We start from the raw sequence: 18,360 nt of genomic DNA, 5'->3' as shown, positions 1-18,360 counted from the left end.
CTTTTTTTCAAATTTCCCAATTTCATCAATATCACAGTGTCGTTTCTGTTGGTCACTGAACCAACAGTTGGTTTCCTCCGGGTGCTCCAGTTTCCTCCCACACTCCAAAGATGTGCGGGTTTAGTTGATTGGCCTTGTTAAATTGCCCCTTAGTGTTGGGGGAATTAGCATGGTAAATGCGCGGGGTTACAGGGATAGGGCTTGGGTGGGATTGTTGCCGGTGTAGACTCGATGGGCCGTATGGCTTCCTTCTGCACTGAAATTACTTTTTACTCATTCATGGGTGTTACGGCGCAGAGGTTAATCCCTGTTAACCCGCTTCGTAACCTGTTAAAGCGCTTGGGAAAGTGTTAACTGTTCTACCTTAACATTTAGAGGTTCATTAACATAGAGACCTGACGCCCGCCTTAAGAGAATAATTAACAAGTTATTTTATTTTTAACCAAACAGGAACTTTAACTCAACAAGTAAAATTTTAATTTCAGAAAAGTTCGACCGAAATGCTGTTCAAGTAAACACAAGAAGCATTCGTGGCCAAAACAGTAATAACAGAATTTTAGTCCCTCTCAAAGAAAATGTACAACCAGGTCTGATAGCGTTCGGAAGTTTTAGAGTTCTTCAGTGTGGTTGTCCGCTGTCTGTAAGTGCTGTCTGATTTGATACTTTTCGCTGGTTAGAGGGTGATTTTATCTTATGACCTCTCTGAAGCTGGCAGAGTTAAGAACCAAATGCTCCAGTTGATTCAACTGCCCTGCTTCTGGTTGAACTCCAGGCTCAACCCCGGGTGGAACTGAACTGAAGACAGTTGAGTTCCTCTTTTATATTCCTGATGACCAATGCATTCTCTGCACCAGGATTGGTTTGTTGCTGACAACAGCAGCAAATTCAAATCTGATAGGCTCCTTTTAGCTGAGTGCCTTCTATAAACTCATCGGCTAACAAAACGCAAAAACCTGCAGAGCCGGTTACCAAGGCAACCCTGAGGCTTGGTGCTCGAAACAAATGTTGCAGCTTAGAGTCTGTGTGTAGGCTGCATTTTAAACATCTCAGCATTGAACAAAACCAACTTTTAAAGGCACCGACACAACCTGCTTCTAACGGGACCACACACACTGTTGTTTCCCCTCTAGTATTTTACATTCTTTACAGACATTCTGTACATGTTTATAAACTCAACTTCAAAACAGTGGGACATGGACGTCACTGGCTGGCCAGCATTTATTGCCCATCCCTAGTTACCTGAGGACAGTTGAGAGTCAACCACATTGCTGTGGCTCTGGAGTCACATGTAGGCCAGGACAGAGTATGGACGGCAGATTTCTTTCCCTATAGGACACTAGTGAACCACTAATTGGGTGAGATATTCCTCCTATCCCACTGACGGTGACCCCCGCTGTGGATTCCTCAGCAGAGGGTGCAAACCCCGTTGGCAGCGGTGGAACCGGAAGATCCCACCACCGGCAAATGGCGGCTGCCTCAGCCACTGCAAGGCACACTGCTGGGAGTTTGGCGGGGGCAGTGGGGCGGGGGAGGAATTCCCACTCATTAACTCTGTTTATATCTCCACAGATGCTGTCAGAAATTGCTGAATATTTCCAGCATTTTCTGCTCTTATTAACCATACTTTATATTTCACTCCGGGTCGCATATTCGCCTGCCGCTCCCTCTTAGTCCTTTTCTAATCATTGGGCTGGCATGGTGGCACATTGGTTAGCACTGCTGCCTCACAGTGCCAAGGACCCTGGTTAAGTTCCTAGCCTCTGATTACTGTCTGTGTGGAGTTTGCACCTTCTTCCCGTGCTTGCGTGGGTTTCCTCCGGGTGCTCCAGTTTCCTCTCACACTCCAAAGATGTGCGCGTTCAGTTGATTGGCCATGTTAAATTGCCCCTTAGTGTCGGGGGAATTAGCATGGTAAATGCGCAGCGTTACAGGGATAGGGCTTGGGTGGGATTGTTGCCGGTGTAGACTCGATGGGCCGTATGGCTTCCTTCTGCACTGTGGGAATTCTATGATTGCTATATGCAGTAAAAAGAAGTGGCCCCAGAAATGAACTTTTTGGGACACCCGCTTCCAACCACCCTGACAAAGCACTCTTAAACTCCTGCTCTCCGAGTTGTCCTTTTGAACCAATTTAATCCCAATCCCTCTATCTCTATGTCCTTTCACCTTCCCTGTTAATCTCTATTCTGGTGCCATGTCTAAGTATTTCTTAAACTTCACGTCCATACCTTCCCCTTATCTGTTATCTCCTCAAGGAACTTGGCAAGATTTTTTTGAGCACAATTGTCCCTTTTGAAATTCATTTTGCCTCCTTAGAACTATTTTCTTGTGCTTTTTGTATTTCCTTTGACTTGACTTCAATGCGACAGCAGCAGTACACACATGAAGGATATCTCGCCCGTCCCCTGGACATTAGCAGATTCCTTTATTCAGGTTTAGAGGTTTGAAAATAGTTCTCCATTGGCTCATTAAATTCTGAATGAGAACAGCAGGATCTGTTAGTGTCAACAGTTTGAGATATATAATGGGAAAATGGATTTAAATTCTACATGGGACTCCCATGGTACATACCTAAGCAGCTCGTGAGATCCCTGTGTGTTTCTATTTCAACACTCATTAACTTTAAATGAGTGAACAACATTGTCAGTTGAATGCTAACAAAGCCAATATCAACCTTTTCAGTTCCCCCATCTCTAACCTCGACTGCATTGATCCCCTTTCTACCATTTCAAGTGGAGCTTGAAAGCAGAGAACCTTAAGATGTCCCCGTCTACAACAAGCCTAGTTTCCTCAACTTACATTTGTGAAATCCCTTTCTTGCTCCGCTGAAAATTGTTCACCTCTTGTCTCTTATCGCTCTCTTCCTGTGCTGCCAAAGTCTATGCCTTCAATGCTGCCATGCTTGATGGCATCAACCCTCCACAACCTCCAACTCAACTAAACCCTGGCAAATGCACCTCCATTCAACTTCAGAATCTCACCATCCCGTTTTGCCCCAACTTCCCAAGATCTGCATTTCAAATCTTCCAATGGCCTCACCGGACTGAACTTGTCCCTGTGATCTCCCCCTGTTTGATAGTCACATATACACTTTTTGAATCATAGAATCCCTACAGTGCAGAAGGAGGTCATTCAGCCTATCGAGTCTGCACCGACAACAATCCCACCCAAGGCCCCATCCCCACAAACCCACACATTTACCCTGCTAATCCCTCTAACCTACACATCTCAGGATACCATGGGCAATTTAGCATGGCCAATCAACCTAAAGCACACATCTTTGGACAGTAGGAGGAAACCGGAGCACCCGGAGGAAACCCACGCTGACACGAGGAGAACGTGCAAACTTCACATAGACAGTGACCCAAGCCGGGAATCGACCAGGTCCCTGGAGCTGTGAGGCAGCAATGCTAACCACTGTGTCACCTTGCCGCCCCAAAGTTTATTTATTAGTGTCACAAGTAGGCTTATATTAACACTGCAATGAAGTTACTGCGAAAATCCCCTGGTCGCCACACTCCAGCACCTGTTCGTGTACACTGAGATAATTTAGCATGGCCAATGCACCCAACCAACATGTTTTTCAGACTGTGGGAGGAAACCGGAGCACCCGGAGGAAACCCACGCAGACACGGGGAGAATGTGCAAACTCCACACAGACAGTGACCCAAGCCGGGAATTGAACCTGGGTCTCTGGCACTGTGAGGCAGCAGCACTAACCACTGTGCCACCGTGTAGTTTTTACCCCTCTAACTATTCTTACCTACTCCTCTTTCTAGACTCTCAGCTCTGACAAAGAGTCATCCAGACTCGAAACATTGGCTCTATTCTCTTTCCACAGATGCTGCCAGACCCGCTGAGATTTTCCGGCATTTTTCTGTTTTTGTTTCAGATTCCAGCAACCGCAGTATTTTGCATTTACCTCTTTCTAGACTATCTAGCTCAGCATGGCAACCTTGCCTTCTGGAAGCTTCTAACCAGCTCCCTGTTCAATGCCACCCATCTGCTTTCAAAAAGCTCCCTTAAAACCCTGCAGTTTTCCACCATACCTCCTCCACTTCTCTCCGGTTACCAATGCTAACATCCACTGTAACCCTTTCCTCCTGAACGTAATGTGTTCCAAAATAATTTCGGCATGTGACGAGTGCATCACTGATACAGGTTATTGTTAAAATAGCGTATGCAAGAATTTGATTGGAATGTATCAACCTATTTGTTAAAAATAGAGTGGAACTTTAATCCCCAGGTATTAATTTAGCTTCTGTCAGACTCAAAACCAACTCTTAACCGTGTCCCTTGATGATGACGTCATCACCATTCTCCACTTAAATAAAAATAGTAAAATAATTAACTGATATAATTGGGAACGAGAACGAAAGCATGTCAGTGACTCCTATCTTTTTGTAACTAATTATTTATGAAAGCACTTTATGTAAACATGGGAGCTGATTACAGCAAGGATGTGAGACACAATCGCTGTTATAAAAATAATAATTTGCATTTACATCACATATTTAATATAGCAAATGTTCTTGAAATAAAGGCAGGGAAGCATGGAAGTCTGGTACTGAATCGTAGAAATCATAGAAAGCCTACAATGCAGAAGGAGGCCATTCGGTCCATCGAGTCTGCACCGACAACAATCCCACCTCGGCCCAATCTCCGTAGCCCCACATATTTGCCCCGCCAATGCAGTAGGTACCATCCCTATCTCTGAGCGAAAAGTTCTAGGTTCAAGTCCTGTCCCAGTACTCGATGACTAAGGAAGGTGTGTCCACAATATGGCCAAACAGGGTGAGTATCAATCTGCAAATCCTTCCTGTATTCCTACAGTGGGTGGTAAAAGTGGGGAGAGTCTCCTGTTCAACCATGCTTGATGGAGAGTGGTGCCCTTCTATACTCACCTCTTCCAGGAAGAATGAGTTGCGGAAAGAGATGTTTAAGCTGAGTTTAAGTTTATTTATTATTATCACAAGTAAGCTTACATTAACACTGCAATGAAGTTACTGTGAAAATCCCCTAGTTGCCACACTCCGGCGCCTGTTCGGGTACACTGAGGGAGAATTTAGCATGGTCAATGCACCTAACCAGCATGTCTTTCAGACTGTGGGAGGGAACCGGAGCATCCGGAGGAAACCCACGCAGACACAGGGAGAACGTGCAGACCGTGACACAGATAATGACCCAAGCCGGGAATCGAACCCGGATCCCTGGCACTGTGAGGCAGCAGTGCTAACCACTGTGTCACTGTGCTGCCCTAGATGTGGGAAGGCTTCTAACTCCAAGAAGTGCACGTGGAACCAGGGAGGGGCGGCTGAAAGCTTGATCAAGCTTAGAATGGTTTGGAAATTGAGGAAGGTGGAGGGTTCACTGTTGCCCAGACCCAGGCTGGTTTTTTGCTGTTACCTAACGTGGGGAACACAGGCAGTCCACCTACACAGAAACAGTTAGCAGGCGGTGAGAAGTGCTTATGGAGGAAACTGTTGTCTATGTCTTTGCAAAGCTGAGCCCATGAAGTCTGATTGAGGGGTGGCTTTTAGCCCTGGAGTAGGTACAAGATAGACCCTGTAGACATGATAGCTTTGGGATGAAAGATCATTGCTGGAGGTGTCTTTGTTTTGCTGGGACAGGGAGTAGTGGATGTGTGAGGGCAAACTCACCCAGCTGGAGGCTAGAGGAGATACACTACAGAAGGATTAATATAGTTAAATGTGTCAAGTGAGGAACACAAGGAGAGATAATGCAGAATGGTTAAAATAACAGGGATTCAGTAAATCTTGCAAACATCACTTTGGTCCTTTGTGCAGAAGGTTGGAAACTGTTTATTGAGGCAGAGCAGCGTGGTGCTTTGTGAAGTGTTCTGTTTCCAAGCTTTAGAAGATCGTCTTCCTGAGTTTCTTTTTAATTCTGGCTTTCTCTGGATTTAAAAAAAAACATTCTTTCGCTGGACATTAGCCTCATCGACAAGGGCAGCATTTGTTGCCCATCCCTAATTTCCCTGGAGCTGAATGAATTGTGAGCCATTTCAGCGTCAACCACCATTGGTGTGGGTCTGGAGTCACATGTAAACCAGGCCAGACTAGGACGTCAGAGAGAGCCAAATGGGTTTTTACAACACTCCATGATAGTTTCAGGGTGACTAAGTCTAACTTTCAGGTGGAGATTTATTAATTGAAAGTAAATTCCACCAGTTGCCATGGTGAGAGTTGAGCAAATGAGTCCAGAATATTAGTCTGGGCCGCAAGAGGACAAGTCCAATGACATCACCACTATGCCACTCCCAACCCTGCTAAACATTGCTTTTCTCTCTCTATCTTTCTGCCTTTGTCTCTCCCTCCCTCCCTCCCTCTCTCTTTAGTACTCTCTCTCTCTCTCTCGCTCTCAGCTCCCCCATTCACTGTTGCCCATACCCAGGCTGATTTTTTGCTGTAATCCATGTGGTGTTATCACTAGGATTTCATTAACGTGTTCGTGTGGGTGTATGAGATGCGGCACTGTAGGTGTTTTTCTTTCCCCAGCTAAAAATCCACAAAGTGTAATGCCGTGTGCGTAAAGTTTCCATACTATTTTGATTTGAAGTGTAAAAATATCAATGTAAAAGTGTAAGTATTGCAAATGGGAAGAGATGAATGAGGCAAATACAGTGAACAATATCGAAATAACTGCAGATGAAGCCAAAACTGATCCAGATATCAGCCCTGGCACGGTGAACAGCAGTTTATTTTGTCTCAGGAGTTTGTGGCTTCAAAGACCTACCTCAGAGCATGAGGATTTCGTATCAGTTGCAGCAATAACAATAAAACAGAAAACAGTCCTCCAGACTTCACCCCATGCCCTCTCCATGCCAACTCATGCCATGCCAATCTAAATAAAAGCAAATTACTGTGGGTGCTGAAATCTGAAACCAAAAGAGAAAATGCTGGAAAATCTCAGCAGGTCTGGCAGTATCTGTGAGGAGAGAAAAGAGCTGACGTTTCGAGTCCAGATGACTCTCTGTCAAAGCTTTGACAAAGGGCCCTATTTTACCATTTTGGGCGGACTTGAAACTGGGAGTATTTCAGATCCGACTTTTAGACCCGTTCTCAGGCCCCCCACACACACTCGGCCTGAAAAAATTTCAGCAATTCCAAATCACACTGTAGAAGCTTGTGGGCGGGGCTTAATGTGCCCAAAATCCTGCAGCTCCAATCGGTGCCTCCAACTGAGCATGCGTAGAAAAATAAATAATAGAATGCGGCTCCCCTGCCACATCGCTCCCAGGCCGGATAAAGCCTCCCCCTAGCCCCCACAGAAATTGCCCCACCCCCACAAAATTACTGATCCCCTTATCCCCCCATCCCCTCCGCCACCCAGACCAATCACAGGTCCCTCCCTCCCTTGCCCCCAACGATCACAGGCAGAGTGGCAGCGGATGCCTCCTTCCCTCTCACTGGTCTCAAGCAAAGAGCCGTCAGACCTACCTTCCCCCACCCCCCCTCCCCTTCCCGCCCCCCCGCCCCCCACCAATCTCAAACAGAGAGCCATCGGACGCTCAGCACTTACCTCCTCACTAACTGGAACGCCTGAATCGGACTTTTGTGGAGCATGTCTATTTCACGCTGATTCTGGATGGGCAAACGTGATGGTAAAGGGGGAAGTGCCGGTAAGGTTGGGTGTGCAGCCCATTAAGTCAATTTAAATGCATGCAAATGCATTTAAATTGCCATCGCGCCCACTTTGGGCCCGGTCCCGATCGTGGCCATTTTTGGGCCTTGGTAAAGGGGGAACTGGCATGGAGGTGGGCGCGGGTTACGTTACTCGCCTCACGCCCAACTTTGCCAAGTTTTCACGGCCGAAAACGGGCACAACGTGATGGTAAAATCAGGCCCAGAGGGTCATCTGGACTCAACACGTCAGCTCTTTTCTCTCCTTACATTCATTGCCAGGCCTGCTGAGATTTTCCAGCATTTTCTCTTTTGATTCCATGCCAACCTGTGCCCCTTAACAACCTATGTTTACATTTGGGTAAAGCTATCGAGAATCTTACCAACATATGGGAATTTAGCGAGGGGGGCTAATTTGGCGAGGGGTGGGGGGTTGTATAATTGTCTGCAAATCTATTCAAATCAGGTTATCGACCATTATGGATGTGAACCTGACTAGGCCACTGGCGGGAGGATGGGAAAATCAGAAACTACAATCTCGTCAGCGAGTTTTCATTGGATTTTGAGCCCCCTTCAGCGATCTCACGCACAGGGCGTAGTGCTTCAAGATCCCGCCTCTGTTTTTAACACCTTCAGATCCTAAACGCTGCTGTTATTGTTTTTAGACAACAGGTGAAGGAAATGTGAAAGAAAAACAGAAAATGCTGGAAATACTCGGCAGGTTTCCAAACCTGTGCAGAGACAAAAGCAGAGTTAACATTTCAGCTTATTGATCTTTCATTGGCAAATGAGATAGGACGGAATTATTTTACCACCTCACCCGCCCCGGAATTGGGGAGGGCAAGGCTTACTGAATGGAATTCTCCATTGGACTTGAGCAGGATTTTACGAGCCTCGGCCCGAGTGAGGTCGTAAAATACCAGCCAGTGTTTGAGGTGTTTTAGGGTTCGAGATGTTTTAGTTTTTCAGCAAGTGAAAAGGAGGAGTTGGTGAAGGTGGTGGAGGGAAGGCCTGAGATAGGGTGGAGGGCAGGAGAGATTAAATGACAAAACAGTTAGTGGAGCAAGGCCAACGGGAGTGGTCATGGGACAACTGAAGCAACAAAAGATGTGTCTGGAGGAGATGTGAATGGCAGAATGATGAACAACTGCCATCCAAAAACAAGAAGAAATAAATCCAAAACCCAGCAACTCGAAAAATTGTTGGCTTCTGTGAATGCTGAGGTGATGTTCTGAACACGGTGGCACAGTGGTTAGCACTGCTGCCTCACAGCGCCAGGGACCTGGGTTTGATTCCCGGTTTGGGTCACTGTCTGTGTGGAGTTTGCATGTTCTCCCCGTGTCTGCGTGGGTTTCCGCCGGGTGCTCCGGTTTCCTCCCACAGCCTGAAAGATGTCCTGGTTAGGCGCATTGGCCGTGCCAAATTTCCCTCAGTGTACCCGAACAGGCGACTAAGGAATTTTCACAGTAACTTCATTGCAGTGTTAATGTAAGTCTACTTTTGACACTAATGAATAAACTTTGAGATCACAGTTTTATGTAAGATGCTTCATTAAGAATTTTAACATAAAGTGACCTGAATAATCTTGAGAATTTTGTTCAGTTGTACTGGTACGCTAAATAAACTTACCTTGCCTCTCTTTCCAATTCTTTTCAATATTCTTTTCCCCTTTCTTCCCTCTTCATTCCCATTCTCAGCTGTCTTTTTTTTCTGCTCTTCACAATATCTCAGTTGTTACCTTTCCATTAGTGGGCCCTTTCTAGAACATTCCTTCCCGATGATGGACATACCATGTTCTTGAGCAGTTCAGTCACATCCATCATTGGGGGAATCTGTAAACACTTCGAAAACGCAGCGAGGGTCATGGTTAAGAGACTCGTTTGGGTTTGCACAACACTGAATTATCGTCACATTATTTTAATATTTTATTGTATTTTCTGAAAACCCATCCTCACTTTGACTGATGTAAGACATGCAACCTTGACACAGTTTGGATGTACGGAGAACAATAAATGCAACATTTGAAGTGACAATGTTATCTCTGGTTAGGAGGTTTATTTTAACTGAAATATAGATATATACAAGGATTTATCCTTTGCGGTCATTTCTGAGTGTTATTTATATTACCACACTAGTGCTTTCAAAATTATGAATACTGGGTTAAAACAGAAAGTGCTGAAAATACTCCAGCTCTGGTGAAAGGCCAGCAACTTGAACCATCACATGAATAGAAAATGCTGGAAAATCTCAGCAGGTATGACTGCATCTGTGGCGAGAGAATAGAGATAATATTTTGAGTCTGGATGACCCAAAATCTCAGCTGACAGCATCTGTGGAGAGAGAATAGTGCTGACGTTTCATGTCCAGACTCGAAACGTTGGCCCTATTCTCTCTCCACAGATGCTGTCAGACCTGCTGAGATTTTCCAGCATTTTCTGTTTTTGTTTCAGATTCCAGCATCCGGAGTAATTTGCTTTTAACTTGAATCCTCAACTCTGTTTCCCTCTCCCGATGATGCTGTCAGACCTGAGTGTTTCCAGCATTTTCCGTCTTTAGTCTTAAAGATATTTGTTCTCGATTTGAAAGCTGATGAATGGCGTGTGTGCTGGTAGTCTGTCCTGCGACAGGAAGGTGAGTTAGCACAATAAGGGATGACTTTTCTGATTTCCCTTCCCCCCCCCCCCTTCCCATCCCTTCAGGGAATTACGTGACCATTTTACAACATCACTGTCTGCATTTGCTCGCTGCCTCTCTGGTGACAGCACATTAATTCACCAACAAACCAGGTTTCCTGGATGAATAGTTACTCTTTCATCCTGACTTTAAATCGAATGTGTCACTTTAACCCAAGCACATTATAGGATTCATGCGATGCTTTGCCACTATTCATATATTTTGGATCTGTTTACCTCCTTCAGTATAATTCTGCTTGTGGTTGCTTTCCACCTCACCATTCCATGTAAACTCTCCTCCTTGCTTTTTTTGGTAGCCATGATGTGGAGTTGTTGACATTGGACTGGTGTAGGCACAGTAAGTAGTCTCACAACACCAGGTTAAAGACCAACCGGTTTATTTGGTAGCATGAGCTTTCGGGGCGTTGCCCCTTCATCAGGTCATGCTACCAAATAAACCTGCTGGACTTTAACCTGGTGTTGTGAGACTACTTACTGTGCTTTTTTTGGGGCGGCACGGTGGCACAGTTGTTAGCACTGCTGCCTCACAGCGCCAGGGACCCGGATTTGATTCCCGGCTTGGGTCACTGTCTGTGCAGAGTCTGCACGTTCTCCCTGTGTCTGCGTGTGTTTCCTCCGGGTGCTCCAGTTTCCTCCCACAGTCTGAAAGACATGCTGGTTAGGTGCATTGGCCGTGCTAAATTCTCCCTCAGTGTCCCCGAACAGGCGCCAGCGTGTGGCTACTAGGAGATTTTCACAGTAACTTCATTGCAGTGTTAACGTAAGCCTACTTGTGGCACTAATAAATAAAGTAGACTTTTGCCTTTTCAAATCTCTACCTTCATATTGCACCAGTACTTTTCAAGTTGATTTATTTTTATTCTATGGCTGTGATTTTTTAAAAACTCTTTTCCTCTTACGCACCATGACTCACTCAGCACTTGATGATGTATTTGTGCAATTTATTTAGTGCTGCTGTTATGAAATGCATCTCAATTATTCTTGATTAATAACCAATGGAAAAAGGAATGAAGACAAATGTATCCCTCTGGTTCAGTCTGAGAAATGGTGCTACTGAGGCATCTGCATTGCAACTTTGTGTGAAATGGGTTCTGCCAATAACTCAAGCAGTGCTCAGCCGCAGTCAGCTGGCTTCTCCGGTACCGTATATAACTTCCGTTTTGTTCTGTGCATTTGGTGCAATTGGTTTAATGTTCTTGTGTGCATAGTACATCCATCACCTTCCAAACCCACAACCACTTCCATCTAGAGGGACAAGGGTAGTAGATACATGGGAGCATCATCACCTGCAAGTTCCCCTCCAAGCCACTCAACATCCTGACTTGGAAATATATCACTATTCCTTCGCAGTCGCTGAGTCAAAATCCTGGAGTTTCCTCCCTAACGGCATTGTGGGTCAATTCACATCATGTGGACTGCAGCGATTCAAGAAAGCCACCACCTTCTCAAGGGCAACTAGGTGTTCAGATCACCAGCGACCTATCCTGGTCCTTCCACGCCAATGCTACAGTTAACAAAAGCCCACCAACGCCTCTACTTTCTCAGGAGGCTAAGGAAATTTGGCATGTCTGCTACAACTCTCACCAACTTTTACAGATGCATCATAGAAAGCATCCTTGCTGGTTGTATCATAGCTTGGTATGGTTCCTGCTCTGTCCATGTACGCAATAAACTACAAAGGGTTGTGAATGTAGCCCAGTCCATCATGCAATCCAGCCCCCATTGATTCCATCTACACTTCTTGCTGCCTCGGAAAAGCAGCCAGCATAATCAAGGACCCCAGACATTCTCTCTTCCACCTTCTTCCATTGGAAAAAAGATAAAAGTCTGAGGTCACGTACCAACCGACTCAAGAACAGCGTCTTCCCTGCTGCCATTGGATGGACCGACCTTATATTAAGTTTCTCTACACCCTAACTATGACTGTAACACTACATTCTGCACCCTCCTTTTCTTCTCCCCTATGTACTCTATGAACGGTATGCTTTGTCTGTATGGCACACAAGAAACAATACTTTTCACTATACCCCAATACATGTGACAATAATAAATCAAATCAAATGAAAAACTAGGGATGAACAATAAATGCTGGCCAGCCTGCGATGCCCATGTCCCACGATCGAGTATAAAAAAAGCATTGTTGGTTCCAAGTGGAAATTAAGACAACCAGCATTCCTACAAGCTAATTTTCAATTTGTTCACAATGTAGAAATGATGGCTGAGTAAGCAAAGACAGCTTTTAATGAACAGCATCTGACACACTCTTTTCTTTTACAAACTTCAGATCCCCTGAAGTCTGATGGATGGTGAGGCCGGACAGAAACAATCCAAGTTAATTCCGCTCTTTAGATGGAACGAGCTCCAGTAGTGTTTTAAAAGCCTGATCCATCAAGAGATATGACATTTTGAAGAAGTGGAATTGTCAGATAAATACTCAATTCTTTATTAGATTTAATGAAGTTAAATGGATGTACTGAGTCAGATTATTCCTTTTAAGGAGTGGTGTTCTCAATAACGCTCGGCTCTGAATATTAACTGATGGAATGGAGAAGAGATAGAAACTCATTAAGTCTTAGGCAGCATCTGAAACTTCTGGTCTCAAATGGCTTAAGTGCTCATAATGATGCAGAAATGAGTCGAAAAATGGACCTGTTTTCACTTTTTTCTGATGTTCTCTCTAATAGCGTATCTAATTTCACTTTTTTTCCCCCATAAATTACACAGCTACTTCCTGAAGGTAATGGACAGTGATAATTTCCCTGAAAATATTCCAAGTGGCTCCAGTGTGTTTCATTCACAAAGAGAGCCTCGTGGTTACTTTGCTCTCGGTATGCCTGCTATTCTCTTTAAGCTGTTCACACCAGGGAGGAACATGTACATGTCACATTCACACCATGACCTCTAAAGGGCTTGGGGTCACTTACACAAGCGTGATTCAATTTCCAGAGTGGAACATATTTGCGAGGTCGAACATGAGGGTTTAGCGTGGCTGTTGAGAAGTGAGGTCAGAGTGATTTGAGCATAGCTCAGAAATGGGAAAATATCATGGATTGGACAAGGAAGAGAGTTCCATCATCCGTGGAAGAATAAGCTGATGGGGTTAGATAAAGAGCGATGGGAAGAGACTCATATGGCATCAATACCAGCATGGACCTATATTTTTTATATTCATTCTTGGGACATGGGTGTTGCTGGTTGGTCAGCATTCATTGCCCATCTCCAGTTGCCCTTGCTCAGAGGTCAGTTGAGAGTCAACCACATTGCTGTGGATCTGGAGTCACATGTAGGCCAGACCAGGTAAGGATGGCAGATTTCCTTCCCTAAAGGACATTAGTGAACCAGGTGGGTTTTTCTGACAATCGACAATGGTTTCATGGTCATCAGTAGATTCTTAATTTCAGATAGTTTTTATTGAATTCAAATTCCACCATCTGCCATGGTGGGATTCGAACCCGGGTCCCCAGAACATTAGCTGAGTTTCTGGATCAATAGTCTCGCGATAATACCACTCGGCCATCGCCTGCCCTATTGCGCTGAATGACCTGTTACTGTGCTGTATACTTTCTAATCCTTTGTAAAAGAGTTTTGGTGTATGATATAAAATACTGGAAATGGTCAATAGGTCAGGCAGAATCTGTAATAAGTCTGCAGAGGCAGAAATCCCTTCACCAAAATCCCTTTATTTACAAACTCTAACAGCAGTACGCAGAGTGCTGGTAGTTAGCAGTCTACCTCTAGGGGTATCAGAGGAACTGACACGCCCGGTTAAGTACAAGGCAAAGACTCCCTGATTGGTCCATCAATTGGATCCTTAACCAGGGAGTTCATACCCCAATAGGCCAACCTCAATGGCCTGATTGAAGTCATTACAGAATCTGTGGAGAAAAATGATTCAGGTTGAGGTAATCTTTCTTCAGAACTGAATGGCGTACCGTTTTTGTCACCTGCTGAGTTCTTCCCTGCTTAGCTGGCAGGATAGATGCATTTTGAACTTACGAGACTGGTAACCCTCCTACTCTCTCTCTCTTCCCTTTTCCAGCTTCACTCTGATGTCGATAAGGGCGACGGCACTCTGAAGTACATTTTGTCGGGTGATGGGGCTGGCACGGTGTTTACTATTGACGAGAACACTGGGGACATTCACGCCTTAAAGAAAATGGACCGGGAGGAAAAATCTTTTTATACGTTGCGTGCCCAAGCCATTGAAAGGAGGACTGGCAGGCCGGTGGAACCAGAATCTGAGTTTATTATCAAGATCCATGATATTAACGACAATGAGCCAAAGTTTTCAAAGGAAACATATATGGCCACGGTTCCGGAAATGTCCGCCGTCGGTAAGTTGAACAAATAAAATGAAACCACAAGTATTGAAAAAATAATCCCAATCAAAATAGAATTTTGCTGCTTGTGATGTTTTAAGCTTATCCCAGTTTTTATTATAGTGAAGTCATTTTACTCCTCAATGTAAGAGCTATCAATGCTAACAATGTTCCAATGATATCCATTATTATCACCAACCATTCCCAGGTCTGGTATAATATGGGATGCAGTAAAACCCCCTGCAGTTGGTCTTAATAAATTAATCTCATCTCAAAATAACATCCTTTCTTTATTAGTGTCACAAGTCGGCTTACATTAACACCACAATGAAGTTACTGTGAAAATCCCCCAGTCGCCACACTCCGGGCGCCTGTTCGGGTACACTGAGGGAGAATTTAGCACGGCCAATGTACCTAATCTATACGTCTTTTGGACTGTGGGAGGAAACTGGAGCACTCGGAGGAAGTCCATGCAGACACGAGGAGAATGTGCAAACTCCACATAGACAGTGACCCAAACCGGGAATCAAACCCGGGTCCTTGGCATTGTGAGGCAGCAGTGCTCACCACTGTGCCACCGTGCCACCCCACCACTGGCTTATTAAGATGTTCTGATCCATATCAGTTTCTTTCGTTCAGTAGCAATTTGTGATCAATATTTAGCCACTGCCACTGCATTAAAGGTTTCCAAATGCATTTCACATTAAAAAATTAGAATCCCGACAGTGCAGAAGGAGGCCATTCGGCTCATCGAGCCTGCACTGACAACAATCCCACCCAGGCCCTATTCCCATAACCCCAAATATTTACCCTGTTAACCGCCTGACACTAAGGGGAAATTTAGCATGGCCAATGAACCTAACTCGTACCTCTTTGGAGTGTGGAGGAAACTGGAGTGCCCAGAGGAAACCTATGCAAACACGAGGGGGGAGCATGCAAATTCCACACAGGTAGTCATCTAAGGCTGGAATTGAACCCGGGTCCCTGGCGCTGTGAGGCAGCAGTGCTAACCACTGTGCCACCGTGCCGCCTGCTTGCATTCACACAGCACCGTTCACAACCTCAGCCTGAGCCAAAGCGCTCTGCAACCAGTGAAGTACTTTAATGTAGGAAATATGAGAGCCAATTTGTGAACAGCAAGCCCCCCCATAAGCAACAACTGGACAATGACCAGATAATCTGTGTAATGGTGTTGATTGAGGGGTAAATACTGGCCAGGACAAAGAGAATGATTCCCCTGCTCCTCTTTAAAATAGGCTCAAGTGATCTTTAACAATGAACTAAGAGCGGATTGTGAAAAAAAACCAATCAGCTGCCTACAAAAGGCCTTACGTTTGAAAATCTTTGCTGGTATTTTTGCTGATAGACCCCAAAAAAAGCATCAGGATTTAATAACTTGGTGCGCACATCATATGCGTGAGCTCTGAGAAAATGTAATTGATATTGCATTGGGCTGAATGGGTTTATATTCAATGATGTTTGGAAGAATGAGATGTGATCTCATTGAAATGAATGACATTCTTGGAGGACTTGACAAAGTAGATACTGAGAAGCTGTTTCCCTGTGGCTGGAGAGTTTGCAACTAAGGGGCACTGCCTCAGGATAAGTGATGAGCCATTTAGAACTGAGATAAGGAAGAATTTCTTCACTCAGAAGGTTATGGGCCTTCACAATTCTCTACTCCAGGGGACTAAGGAAGCTGGTGTTGAGGATATTCAAGACTGAGAACGATAGACATTAAGGAAATCGAGGGATATGGGTATAGAGCAACAAAGTAGTGTTGAGGTAGAGTGGCCATGGGATTGGAGTGGACTGAAGGGGCTGAATGGCCTACTCCTTCTCCTATTTCCTATGTTCTGATAGTTTTCTTATTAACTCAGGAGTCTTTACATTTAGCAAGAAAAAATGCCACTTGCATTTGGGAATAGGGCCCGGGTGAGATTGTGGTCAGTGCAGACTCGATGGGCCAAATGGCCTCCTTCTGCACTGTAGGATTCTATGATTCTATGATCCTAAGTGAAAAGCAATGCCTAAGAGCTCTTTGCTCGGCATGTGAGGAACAGAGGAAGAGGAAAGGCAGGTAAAGAGGTTGTGAATTGAAGTGGTTTTGTTGGAGAATTCCAGGCAACAGGAGTGTGTGAATTGAAGGGGCAGCCTCCAGTACTGGAATGGAGAGAGCAGGGAACAAACCATAAACTAGCATCAGAAAAGAAGAGGCGCTAAAGGTGCTAAAAATGGTGAAATGAGGCCATTGTGGAATTCCAGGCCTGTGATTTAATTGCCAGTTATCCAGTGGCTTCATAGCAATGCCACTGGACTAGTAATCTAGAGGCCTAGGTTATTGCTCTTGGCCATGGGTTCAAATCCCACCATAGCAGCTGGTGAAATTTAAATTTAATTAATAAATATGGAATATGAAGCTGGCCCAGTAATGATAACCATGAAACTATCATTGATTGTCATAAAAACCCATCTGATTCACTGATGTCCTTTAGGGAAGGAAGCCTGCCATCCTTAGTCTGACCTCGATGTGACTCCAGACCCACAGCAATGTGGATGGCACTTAACTGTCCTCAGAAAGGGCAATTAGGGATGGGAAATCAATTCTATGAAGGAATAAGGGGGGAGCCACAGAATCCACCATGAAGGTGGGGAGGTAAACAGAGGCATTGAAACTAGGTGGAAAGACAACTAACCATAGCCGAGGTTGGACAGTTTGGTGACTTGTACAAGAATGATCTTTGTACCACAGACAATGCCAAAGGCAGAATGCAAAGATTTAAACGTGGGAGACATGGTAGAAGAGTTCAGTTTGATTTGAAGAGGCAAATTGGAAATAGGGCCAGATTGGGGGAGAATGGAAAAGTGGAATTGTTGAGTAAGGATTTTGAAGGAGTCGGTAAAATACCGAAAAATACGGGGAGATTGAGAAGGTAGATGGGCATAAGTGATGGATTTCATGAAGAAGATAATTCTGAAGATTGTAAATTGGATGGTGAGTAACTTGGAGTGATGTTCCCATGTGTCTGCTGCTCTTGTCCTTCTATGTGGTAGAGGTTGTGGATTTGGAACATGCTGTCAAAGGAGCCTTGGCAAGTTGCTGCAGCGACTTCCCGTATTGTTACTTTATGACGTTACTGGAAAGTTTCCAAAATATTTCCACTATTAATATTTCAGTGATTATTTATAATTTGTACAGCGTTCCTCAGCCAAGAGGTCGTGGATGGTTGGCAGTGCACCCAGAGTGACTCATCCCCCAGTTTCCCTTCCTGGTGCCTGCGTAAGCTGCTGAACTGCCCTCAGCACCTACCCCTTGGTGACAGATTAGTGAGTGCTTCCTTTTAGGAAACCAACCCATGGTCTGCCTTCATCATAGGATCTATCAGCATGGAAGGAAGTCCATTCACCTCATTGTGCCTCTGCCAGATCCAAGATTAACTTTACTAAATCAAAGCAGAAATTGCTGGAAATTCTCAGCAAGTCAGACAGCTTCTGTGGAGAGAGAAAGCTGGGTTAATGATTTGGATCGATGATCTTTTGTCACGGGTTAACTCAATATCAGTCTAACTACTAACTTTGAGCCATTTAATCTCAGGAAAAGAAAATGTGAGGTCAGGAGATGCCAGTGGAAAACAGAGTGGATAAATATACATTTCCATCTATAATCCAATGATGCTATCAGATTCAAAGATAAAATATTGGAAA

General features: G+C 44.7%; 1 protein-coding gene across 3 annotated transcripts in view; it reads left to right on the top strand.

The window, feature by feature from the left end:
* LOC144504205 (cadherin-6-like) overlaps positions 1-18,360 on the top strand; it is a 172,725-nt gene that overhangs the window by 38,526 nt on the left and 115,839 nt on the right. For all 3 annotated transcript variants that reach the window (XM_078229316.1, XM_078229318.1, XM_078229317.1), the window contains exon 2: positions 14,376-14,670. In XM_078229316.1, the coding sequence (XP_078085442.1) occupies positions 14,376-14,670 (295 nt within the window). The remainder of the gene's footprint in view (positions 1-14,375; positions 14,671-18,360) is intronic.

The sequence above is a fragment of the Mustelus asterias genome, chromosome 2 (assembly GCF_964213995.1).
Source record: "Mustelus asterias chromosome 2, sMusAst1.hap1.1, whole genome shotgun sequence".
NCBI classification, from domain to species: domain Eukaryota; kingdom Metazoa; phylum Chordata; class Chondrichthyes; order Carcharhiniformes; family Triakidae; genus Mustelus; species Mustelus asterias.
Note: the sequence above shows the minus strand (reverse complement) of the source record. Positions and strands in the feature narration are given on the sequence as shown.